Raw genomic sequence first — 12462 nt, 5'->3', positions numbered from 1 at the left:
CACAGCTGAGTTTAAATGTCTTAAACTATGATAGACTTAGACTATTGCTGTATAATAAATATTGCTGGACCCTCGGACCATGCACATGCCACCGCTCACATGACTCCCAATGGTGCTGCATCATCAGTCGATCAATGTAGGTACAAACACGATGATCTCCAAACACTTTAAAAATGTTAAGTAATTGTTCCATTTCGACTGATATTTTTTTTCTAGTGTCCTTTACCAAAACTGCACATCGGCAAGCATTACAGATCACTGTTAAAAATCACCATCTTTCCACAGCACTAATCAACGTACAACAGATGAGCCTGTGTGTTGTCCAATGTGGCTAAACTAGCACTAAACAAGTCTGAACATCACACCAGCAGGTTAATATTGAGGCAATACTGTTCAAAACAGGAAGCCAAATCACAAAAGGAATCTGTATGTTTTTTTCTGTTTGTTCTTGATAATATACACACTGAGCTCTATAATGCAAAGTGCAACCCACACAGCTTCTGATCCAGAGGGACCGATACCATTATTCACTGAAATTCACTGAAATCAGTAACCGCCACTCTCTACCAAAAGAAAAACAATTATTATGCAGGGCTAGTTATAAAAATTATTTAAATATATAGAGGTGGAACTGAGAAATCTCTTCCATTTCTGCAAAATGAGAACATTAATGCCCTGATTTTGTGTTATTAAAAAAAAAAAAAAAAAAAAAGAGAGAGCGCAGAAAAAAAACCCCACCCCAAAAATCACTGAGCAGTGTTCGCCATCTGTGTGTACACCCATATTTACATAAATCTGCCCATCTTCTTTTAGATTTGTAGAGAATTAACACCATGAAAACTGGTCAGACTCCTAAAAAAAACAAAAAAAATCAAATCAAATCTCAATCTCAACAGACAAGAGGCCCAACCAGCAATAAAATATCTCAACTACCAAAAACACAATAAAATACATAACACAATTTGATATACATGTAGAAAAAGCCTGAGGTACTTTTCAGAATATCTGAGGTCAGTCTGTAGGAGTAAGCACCTGACGGCTTACCCAGTCAAAATAAAAAACGCACAAAAACAGAATATTAGCCTCACATTATATCGTGGATAGTAATCACATGTTAGCGTTATATTAACAAAGAATGCATGTACATCTACAAATCCTTGAGTATCCTGGAATAGTCACAGCAGCATAACGGACATTCAATGTATGGTATTCATGTTATGGTACAACTATGGCATTGCATTTGAGACAAAAGGCAACCATTTGAGCTCTCCTTGCATGACATACAGTGACTGAGGTATCTGGGAACTGGTGTCCGACTGAGTCTATTGAACACGCACTCATGGAAATTAAAAAACAGACATGTTGCTTACTCAAGTATGGCCCATGACTCTCACTTTAAAAACTTTCTATCCATCTCACATCATATCAATTTCAGATTCACTCACACACTCACTCACACAGTTCAAATTAAGAATGTGTAACATTGCAACTTCAGACAGCATCCAGCAATGCCCCTGGCACTGGCAAAGGAGTAACTCTGAATTCAAACAAATAAAAAAACTAAAATAAAAATCCAGGAATATGTCCATGATAGCTAGCTCGATAGCTCGGCTCTTAACTTAGAGAAAATGTTCCAAAGAAGCCTACTGAATACCTGAGAGGTAGTTCCCCGAGGACAAGACACTTGCCCCAAATCCAAGTCCAAAATGTCCAATACAGCTCCCATTTAGCTCCCTCCCTTACAATAAAACAGCTGTGCTCCGGTTTTTGTTTTTTGAAACTTTTTTTTTCCGTTTTTCATTTTGAGGAAATCACAGGTTTAAAATAAGGGAGCGCACTCAGAGTTTCAAAATCGAGAAGCTTCAACCCCTGAGGAAGATGTATTTATGTTGTCTAACAGTCTCAAAACGGTTCCTCCGAGGTGTGCAGCATGTTGTCTGAGGTTTGGAGCAAAAAGGTTCATTTCATTTGGCCGCAGACGATTAGGACCACGACGCGAAATACGACGATGACAACCCATGAGGTAATTTAAAAAAAAAGAAAAAAAAAGAAAAAAACAATATAGACTAACACAAAAGAAACACATGAGGTAATGACAACATTTAAGATTTGACACATGGGTGTTATCAGATGTGCCCATCGCATAGCTTATTACTACTTCAACTACAGCAGATGGATGTGTTAGTAGGATCCGACTTGAAACACACACACGCACACACACTTTAAAAAACAGGAAAAAAATACCAGTATTGGGATAAAATAGCAGCTGCATTTAAGTTGCTAGATGTATTTTTTGTTGTTGTTTTCTTTTGTTTTTTTATATATATGTTTTTTTAAATATTCACGAAAATCTGCTGAGTTTGGGTTTGAAAAATAAAAAGTCAGGAGCTCAGGTGAAAGATGGTGTCACCCGTTCAGGTGCTGGACTCTTTGGGAGGTAGGTCCTCGTTGATGAGAGACGTGACTAAAGAGATGGGGCTGTCTGAGGTAGTGCTGCCTATTGTCCTGGAGATCTGGCCGATGCGCTCCTCGACACAACCTGCAGACAGTCGAGCCTCTGCGTCGTGGTCCCAGCATTCCTCGATGGTCTCACACATGTGGCTCAGCCCCTGTACGCACAAAAGACAAAATATATAAGGATTTTCTTTTTGGCAGTTGCATTTGCTTATTTTTACTAAACTTGTCCATCTTCTGTTCATAATTTTAATATAAAACCCAAATCAGAGAAATCTCTAACTCTATTAATGACCCCAAATTTAAGCCATTCATTTTAAAGTTACAAAGGTATTGCTGCTGAAACTGCAGTAGCTATTATGCTGTTACTCACAGGATGCTTGAGCCAGGAGTCCTTGATGACTGGACGCATCTTCTTGTGCACCACCACATCCTGTAGATCCTCCAGGGAGGGATGCTGGCCTATTTCATCCTCAAATGGCAGCATGTACTCGCCAACTGTTCCTACAAAGGGACAGCAAAGCAACAGAGTGGAAAGTGTTACGCAGAAGAAGAAAATACTGCAGTACTTTGACTTCTGAAAATTCAAAACTATTTAAAGAGTAACTTTATCCACATTGCAGCTTTGCCCTTCATTTGCTTTGCAGACAAAACAAAAACGAATCTTTACTGGCCCGGGGTCAAGCAATGTGACCTTTTCACCTATGAATGTGAAGCCACATTCCTTCACCACGTTGACTCACCATCTGTGTCGGAGCAACGGGACACCAGCTCCCACAGCACCAAGCCCATAGCGTACATGTCTATCCTCAGGAAGGAGTCTCGCTGAAAGTTGATGGCTCCCTCCAGCACCTCTGGGGCCATGTAACGCCTCGTACCCACCTAGACGGATAATGAATTTGGGGGTTTTATCCACTTAAGAATAAGCAGAAGGAAACTCCTGCAAACAATTGCATCACAGAGCCAATGCAGACAACCCCCCCCCCCCCCCCCAAAAAAAAAAAAAAAAAGTAGTGAAGTTATTACATACCTGTCCATGAGTATCCCCAGGAGGTTTTCCTGGCTCGAATCTTACAGCAAGCCCAAAGTCACCAATGACTGCAGCTAAGTCATCTCGTAGTAACACATTCTTGCTCTTGAAGTCCCTGGGGAATTAATTTCACATTACAATGTCTTAATTAGAGGGAGGTTTAGTCACAGAAGTCAGACAAAGACTGTCATAGTAAAGATATTAAATGAGGTACAACCAGGAGAGGGCAGCAGTAAATTAAGATTTCTGTTCAAATCAAAAGCAACAGTTTAATCTTTAGTGAACTAACGAGAGTTGAGGAAATCCAGGCTGATTTTCCTACCTGTGTGCAATTGTAGGTTTAGGCCCCTCTCCCTTGTAACTGGGAATGTCCTCGTGAAGGTAAGCCAAACCGCGGGACATGGTCTCTGCTATGTGACACAACTCTGTCCAGGTCACAGTGTTGCCCTTCAGGTGATCTGTCAAGGATCCCTGCTCACACACAAAAGGATTATGAAACAAGGATTAGCAACTGCGCATGAATTCAGGCGTAGGCATAACCGAAAAGCTGTTGCTGAATCCACCAAGGAGCAGGAATTGCTTTCATTTCCATTTGACAGCAAATACTGTAGTCTGGGAGAATATAACAGAAACCCAATTTCATACTTCAAAACATCAAAAATAGCAATTTAAACGTTTACCATAAAAAAAAAAAACAATGACACATGCACTGATGCCTCCAACTAACCACGTTTGTATCAATACCAAGAATAAAAAGGTGCTGCAACAATCAGTCCCACTTGTGTTTAGAATTATTGTGTCCTCATATATCAGCATCACTGCAAATGCACAACATCTTGCAATATCTGACATCAAATACAAACGTTTTAAGCTACACGCTTAGAAAAAACAAACCGCCTTAAGTTTAAGCAGCACTGCCTGATCTGTTGCTTTTGGATTTACTGGAACAGCAGATCAGACATATGTGGTGAAATCTTCTTTTTAATAAAGGCTGCGATTCTCTTTTCTTGTTTTGAGGTAAACAGAGAGGCTCGCTCAATATTGGAAAACCTCCAGCGGTACTAGTCGACATAAAAGCCGTATACCTCACCATAAACTTGCTTTGGGGTTGATGTATCGGTCTGTGTGCATTCTGTATGTAGACAGAATATGTTCTCACCCTTTCATGAAACTCTGTGATAAGCCACAGCTCCGTCTCCATGTTGGCTCCGTGCTTCTCTGCAGCGATGTAACGCAAGATATTTTCATGTCTCATCCCCGGAGTCAAGAATATGTCGCGCTCATTTTGCCATGACTGCTTATCCTGTAAACACAAACCAGAGTTATTTTTAGAGCTTGAAGATGCAAAGAAGCATTCTGGAGGTCAAAAACAAAAAGGTGCACATGGAATCTAGAACAAGAAAAAAGGCGTCTCTTCATACACTGAAGCATATGACGTATATTTTTAAGCCAGAATTAATGACATACCTGAACTGGGAAGATCTTAACAGCAACATATTCATTCATTAACTGGGCCTTCCAAACGCAACCAAAGCGCCCCCTAGCTTTGATTTCTAGAAGCTGCAATGGTTTCAGACCCACCAAGGGAGATGGAGGAGCTGGCCCTGGATCCTGAACAGAAAAAATAAAAATAAATAAAAACATCTTATTCTACTGCTGAATCCACCTCAAAACATTAACAATTTCAGTGCTACAAAACACAAAAGTGACAAGCACTCCATCCTTGTCAGGACTACGTTACTGATGGCCTTACAAGTCTCACACTAAGATGAGCATAGCCCGTCTCACCTCGCTCAGGTCTACATGGCCGTAGGGAGGTTTGCGGTGGCGGTACATCCACAAGGCCAGAACGAGGGCCAGGGACAGCACACAGAGAGGCAGCAGGGAGTACACCAGCACATTGAGCAGGGAAGGTACTCGGGGTGGAGGCTGGATTTTCACTGTCAAGGAGGTACAGAATAATTACGGCATGTCAGCTGTATGACACATAAGATATGTTAAGCATCACGTTTGTCCCTCACAGGCTGTGAGAGCTGATTTTAAATTGGCAGGGTAAGAGACTGCCTGACATCAATTCTAAGATGAGAAATTAGTTAACATAGAGATTAATTTTTGTTTTATCCCACTCGATTAAAAAGCCAGAACCAGAAGAATCACACATATACATTCCCAATAATCAAAATCGGTCAGATCCAATAGCCCCTTCTTAAATATGGCGTCATTTATTAATATTAATGAGATTTGTAGTCTCATTGAAATGCAGATTCACTCCTACTAATCACAGTGGGAAAGAAGAGATCTTTACTATCTATACGATGCATTTGCCACTCACCTCGGTTGCCACTGCCAATCAAGTCGGGAAGGTGGGTGAATCGTTCATTGCAGTAGTTGCCCTCGCAGCAGCAGAAGAAGACCTGAGGGTTTTCCTCCATGGAGACGCACTCTTGCCTAAAAACAACAGATGGCGCATCAACGTTACTGTTCTAGACCCAACGGACAAAAACATTTTCTGATATTATTATTGGCTGTTAAAGTTTAGTAGTGTCAGTCTATGGTTTTCATGTATTTGCTGTATATTAACTCTAAGACAACGCAATCTAATAATTGGATCGGATATTGCCACAGATTACCTAATGCACATCTTTGCGTGGTTACTTGTACTGTCATCGTTGTATTTTTACTCAGTTGTATATAGTATTTGTATTTGTATTCTATTTTTATCTTATTGTATATTTATTTTATTCTACTGTATATAGTATTTTATTTTATTCTATTCTGTACAGTTGTATACTGTATTTATTCTTATTGTATTCTAATTTTTGCCTCATAACTTTTGCACTGTCCACTTCCTGCTGTGACAAAACAAATTTCCCACGTGTGGGACTAATAAAGGTTATCTTATCTTATCTTAACAAATATAAGGCAGGAAAGACTACATTTATAGAGTTTTTGTGTTTAGGGTGGGAAAAAAATAATTTTTACAGCCAATTTTTCATCTTTTCACTCCTCTTAAGACAGCAGATGTTCCCAATTCCGAGGAATCACAGGATTTCTCACACTTTATGCATCTGCATATTCCTCCCATTAACCATTGACACTAAATGTTCATGTACTCAAAATTCCCCACCTGCTCCATTGCTCTTCAATTACTACAATCATTTAATGGTGCTTTTCACACAGATTAAATTGACCAGCAAATGTATTTTTTTCTCCCAGGTTCTATTGTAATTACCCTCAGCAGCTCACGGGTAAATGAAGATTTCAGCATCTTGTACCTAAACCTACAATTTCTACATATGCCACTCTAGCTTTTAGTCACATGTTGGTAATGCTCAAATTTCACACTAACACTCAGTGAAATAGTCACTTAATTGCCATTTGGCAACTCACAACATCTGCACATTAATCTAGCAAATTATGCCAAAGTATTAGAAAGGATAATAAAAGCCACATAAAATACACATTTTAAAGCACACACACACAGTTGTGTCATGTAGGATCAATTATCGCAGCTCTCGTTTCTCCAGCTCCCCTTTCCATGCCACAAGAGGACCCCCGCTTGTTGGAAAGGCTGTGGATAGCATGTTAATAACTGGAAAGTTTGATTGCGGCACTCAATTCAATGCAGACTTCTGATAAAGACTAGTTTTAAATTCTCCTCCTCACGTACAAAATCCTGAGTGGCCTCGTGTCACAGTATGTATCTGCCATCATCAGGCTGAACTGTGTGCTGCACTGCTCACAGAGGCTATCTGGCTTTTGCACAAATATGTGTAGGCTGCAGAGAACCTTCCCCGACACAAACACCCATACTTGGAAATGATTTGCTAAAAATTACCTGGCATCTGCTTCTTAATATCTATATTTGCCACTGCTCTCACATTTATATCATTCTACAGTGAATGTGTTTTAGGTTTTGCCAACTAATCAAACAAAACAAGCAGTCTGAAGATGAATATCTGTGAGCTTGAATTGGATAAGTGGCTAATATAAATATCTGAATATATCTTATGCTTCATGCACAAGAAAATTGTCTCGGTATACCTGTATGGTTGATTGCCTGACAGCACCTTAAGCAATATGAAACTGGACCACAGTTAATCTCCTTTTCTTGTTATACGTGGTTGCTTTTATGGCATGCAACTGATATTTTCCCATGGTTTCTCTCTGTTATTCACCTTTTAAAACATCACAAGGCTAAATGAAAAAGATCCTTTAAACATTCAAAGAGCATGAGATGGTTGCCTGCTCTGCGAAATCACGAGGCCAAAGGGTGAGGTGAAAAAAAGAGATTACTCTTCCATTTATTAAACTAAAGGCGGGCAAAAACATTTTTTAAATTTGTCTTTAACAGTGCAGAGTGAGAGAGGGGCACAAAAAGATGCACTGAACTATATGCAGGTACTGAGGGAACCTTTTCTGTTGTCCTCAATGTCAGTCAGTCGTCAGTCTGGTTGCGAGCCAGGTACATGAAATATAAATGCAAATTCGCAGCAGCGAATGACCTCGCACGGTTATCCGACCTGTCATAGCAGTTGAAGTCATCCAGCCAGCAGCCTTTCTTCACCAGTTTGATAGTCCCTGAGGAGTTGAGCCAGGAGGCATAACAGTGCAGACGCTTGTCCTTTTCCCCCTCGCAACGCTCGAAGCCGCTCTGGTTGGTCCTCTCCGAACGCCAGTTATCGTTGTAGTACACACACTCCCGGGTCTCCGCTTCGCCAAGACTGTACCCTGAGAATGACAGAAAAGTCTCAGTCAGCTCACATCGTAATGAATCGAAACTCAATGGCGGAAGCACAGACATATGGCGCAGGCTCCGCTCCGTGCCACGACGAAACATCGCCGAGCAGAGCCTCCATCGTCACTCTGGCACGTATCCAAGCTTGGGAGCTCTCTGTAGTAAAAAGGGAGTTCCTGTGGGCTAAGAAACTTGTGCTGAATAGAAGTTCGGCATAATCACATTAACTAAGATCTTTTCAGAGAGTGAAAAGTTAAAAAAGAAGAAGGGGAAAATTACAGAATTCAATTAGCTATAAAACAATGATATGCCCTGCTGTGGTAAAGAATCGCAGCATGAATACGTCGGCATTCTTTTTCTATAGATAAAGACTACAGACGCATCTGGAAAGACCGATAAGACATTCTTTGAGAGCTTTGACAGGAAACACTAAAGAAAATAAACTACAGTAATTTTTTTTTTTTTTTTTTTTTACAATAGCTGTCAGTCTTCCAGTGGTGAATGATTTAATGAAAAGGCATTATTCTCATTTCTCTTCTTGGATTTCATGTTAGACGTGTGCAGTCAGTTTGTTCCATGATTATTTGGATGGTGACTTACTTTCAGTAATTATGTCTCTTTACCACACCACCATGGATTTGAAAGGAAGCAATCTAGGTGTGACTCAAGTGTGAACTCTAAGATTTTCAGGGGGTTTAATAAAATATTGAACTAACCTTTTATGAATTAAGTTTTGTTTTTGTTTCTAAACACATGGTCTTGATTTTCAAGTAGCTGAACAAACAATTATAACATGCATGGATTCGTTTTTACCAGTACTTGCACAAAACTTCTTTGTACTCATTGAAGTCTGGAATCCATGGACAACACCAAATACTGAGCAGGTTTCCTTCCTTAGATGCTTCATTTGGACTTGACTACAGCCACCTTCAGTTGTAGCTTGTTTGTGGGTATTTTGGCCTTCAGTTTTTATCTTTATTGAAAAGCACACCCAGTTGGGCTGAGATCATGTGAATGAAATCAACATGAATCTTAAGGAGCTTGCTTCTGCAACACATTTCAGCTCACTGTTATTCTGCATTGTGAAACACTACACAATGACTTCCACAGCACAAAGTCACTTGACTGAATTTCAGTGTAAAATGTATTTCTATAGTATATCTATGAACAAACACCAACTCGATTTCACTGGCAGCATGATACGCCCACTATCTCAACCATATTTGACAGATGCCTCCTTCCTCTCCATCCTCTTCTCTTACCATCATTCCAGTAAACGTTTGGCTTTATCCAGAGTTTTGTTCCAAAACTTTCCAGGCTTTTGTTTAAAGCTGGGAAATTTGTCATGGAATTCTCAATGACCTTTCTGTTCTTGAGTCCTACACCCAGCTCAATGTCTGGATGTTGGGAAAAAAAAAAAATCTTCAAAAACAAAAGAAGTCAAACACTTTAACTGTCACTCATAGTCTTGCATGACTTTTTCCTGTTGCCTAGCGCATCCTTTCTTTCTCGACCCAATTCTCACTCCCACCCACAATTCTTCAAGTTACACCCTGTTGTATTTATTTATTTATTGTCAGCCAAATAATGGGCTCCTTTATTTGCATTAACACCTCTTCGGTTTGTGAATTGAGAGTTCCTCTGAACAGCTATACTATAACTATGGATATCAAAAGTCTTATCAGTTAATTATTGAGTTACTTCTGAGGCTGTGAAAATGTAAAAATAAATAAATAAATCAAATAAAAATTGTAAATGCAATCACTCTTTTTAAACCCCTTGATTTAAAGCTGAAATTCTAACTCCAGCTGTATCAGATTGCTTCGTTTCAAACAAACTGTGGTGCTGCAAAGAGGCAAATTTTATAAAATATGTGTCCCGTGTCCTAATAATTGTTTACCTAACTGGGTTTGTGGCAAACACAAAAGCAGACAACATGGAGTACATGTTAGTCACAATTTAGCTTGGACATCCAGGCCTAATCTTTGTTCAGCGGGGGGGAGGGTTTAAAAAAAAAAAAAAAAAAAGGTGCCTGTCTCTTTAAATCCCTGCCTATAGGAGCCTGCCCATCCCCCAATATTACCCCCACTAACCCATTACACACACACACACACACACTCAGAGGCACGCATGCATACATATTGCTGTTCAGCAGCACACAACTGACTTCATTATAAGAAACAGGCAATGCACACAGTGGCCAGAGATCGCAGTCATTATATAAAAAAAAAAAAGGTTGGAAGTAAGCAAGGTAGCAAAGGATAAAACACACAGCAGCGATGCTCAACGCTTCATTGAACCGAGATGGCATTTCTGATATCTGCGGTCACATGATCCGCGAGGACTTTTACTACAATATCGTTCCCCAACCCCCTCCCTCTGTCACTTACTGAGCTTTTACACCACAACAACATGAATTCCGCAGAAGCAGCTTACTGTACACTGCCAGTCCTAATCTATTAACCATAAAGACATTAGCCACAGTGCTGCTGACACACAAGAGAAAGCTGTGCCTCAATTAAATTTTTATTACAGTTAGAGGAAAAAAAAACCTAAAGTGGAAATTATTGTTTCAAAGCCCTCTGTTCAGTCACAGACGCGATACCTAGCTTAGGAAGAGGGGTTGCATGCGTTTTGGGACATTAAAAATTATCCATATGGGCTTAAAAACGCTGGCAAAAAAAACGACAAACAAAAGAAAAAAAACAACCCTCTTGCTCAATTTCACGTGGTACCAAGTCAAACCCTGTGGAGACTTCAGCAGTGGGAGACAATAACCTCGATTCACGACAAAGACCTGACTTGTGACAACAGCTGCCGTCTCTCCAAATCAAACGCCAACGATTCATACAAATCCTTACAGAGGGAAGAGTGTTTGGAGAAGGTTCTTGTTGAGCCCGTAACCACAAACAAGAGTGCAGACCTGAGAGGTAGCCTATAAGGTTTCAGGATGTTGATGCAGCTGCTGCCTTCTATTCCTGCCACAGCGAAGGAGCAACAGTTTTAAATTTGGATACATGTACAATAAAAATAATAATAATAAGATATATTCTCCTGTGAAAATACTACGTGTGATTCGAGCGTTTAAATGAGGGAAAATCCCGAGTGTGACATATTTGTCTTTAAGGGGGCTAAACGGAGAAAAGGCGATTGTGGTTGTAGAGGGGAAATAAAAATCCCAGCTGAACGAGCTGCCAACAAAGTTTAAACAACTCGCAACCGCGGACTCGTTCGCGGGTCGAAATTTCAAACGCGAACAAATTACTCACACTCCCACGAAAAAAATGAAAATAATCGCGGCGAACTGTTCGACTAAACTGTTGCAAATTCGGGACCAACAACGGCGGCTTACCTGCGCATAAAGTTCCCAGAAGAAGTGAACAAGTCAGCCATGAAAAAGACATGTTCCGCTTTAAATACAGGGCAGAGATTTCCCCCGCTTTCCGTCGCGAACATTAAAACTCAGGTGGCCCAAAACATCAGTCCAGGATCAAAACGACCGCAGGCCTCCGGTCCCTCCAGCAGCCTAAACCACCACGGCCACAGCGCGTGTCAATAGCCGCGACGCTGCAACAATGTTGCAAGAAAAGATAGGGGCGATTAATTGACTGCCAGGTTGTTATTCCATTAATAGGTGCTTCATTTCGCGTCGGAAGTGGATCCAAAACCCGAATAGGAAGCCGATAAAACACCCGAGATGGAAGCTCGTTGTTTTTTAAGGTTATTCACTTGAATAGTAGCACCGCTGCGTCGGGAGGTCGGTCGGGGTTTACATGCATGTTACTGATCTGTGTCCAAAATGGCTTCTAAATGGGGAATGGGCTGCAAACAGGGAAACCCGGATGTATAAACACAAAGAGGGGAATTCAGGCAGCCAGCGAGTGACCTTAACGCGACACCGCAGATACACGCCTGAAATGACTTTATTCTTGCTTCCTGTCGATAACTATCACATTTTTTTGTTGTTTTTTTTGTTTTTTACACATATCACGTCAGAAATACAAATGCCGGAGAGAGGTGTGTTTTCCACGTCGGTGTGTGTCCCGAATCGAAGCCGATACAAGACTTGCACTTTCTGCGGTCGGGGTTTGGTTTAAACCCACCACTTCCTTGGTTCTTAACAGACAGCCTCGCATTTAAACCATAATCATAATTATTCCGAGGCTAATTGATTAATGCAACCGAAGGTATAGGTGAGAATGCAATGTGTGTGGACTTTTTCAAAGAATTTTTTTAAATT

The 12462-nt window shown here is 40.5% G+C and overlaps 1 protein-coding gene across 1 annotated transcript; it reads right to left on the bottom strand.

The window, feature by feature from the left end:
* Positions 1-699: 699 nt before the first annotated feature.
* LOC146647798 (activin receptor type-2B-like) lies at positions 700-12041 on the bottom strand. Its single transcript, XM_085388483.1, has 11 exons — positions 11575-12041; positions 8008-8215; positions 5817-5932; positions 5273-5424; positions 4952-5095; positions 4644-4787; positions 3807-3955; positions 3485-3599; positions 3198-3336; positions 2828-2958; positions 700-2609 (listed from the first exon to the last, which is right to left on the bottom strand). Exons 1-11 carry the CDS (start codon positions 11624-11626, stop codon positions 2415-2417), a joined length of 1545 nt encoding a protein of 514 aa, XP_085244609.1. The 5' UTR covers positions 11627-12041; the 3' UTR covers positions 700-2414.
* Between the last annotated feature and the right edge of the window lie 421 nt (positions 12042-12462).

Source organism: Rhamphochromis longiceps, linkage group LG18 (assembly GCF_057381845.1).
Source record: "Rhamphochromis longiceps isolate RC_006_pf linkage group LG18, R_longiceps_female_GT1.1, whole genome shotgun sequence".
Classification (NCBI taxonomy): Eukaryota; Metazoa; Chordata; class Actinopteri; order Cichliformes; family Cichlidae; genus Rhamphochromis; species Rhamphochromis longiceps.
Note: the sequence above shows the minus strand (reverse complement) of the source record. Positions and strands in the feature narration are given on the sequence as shown.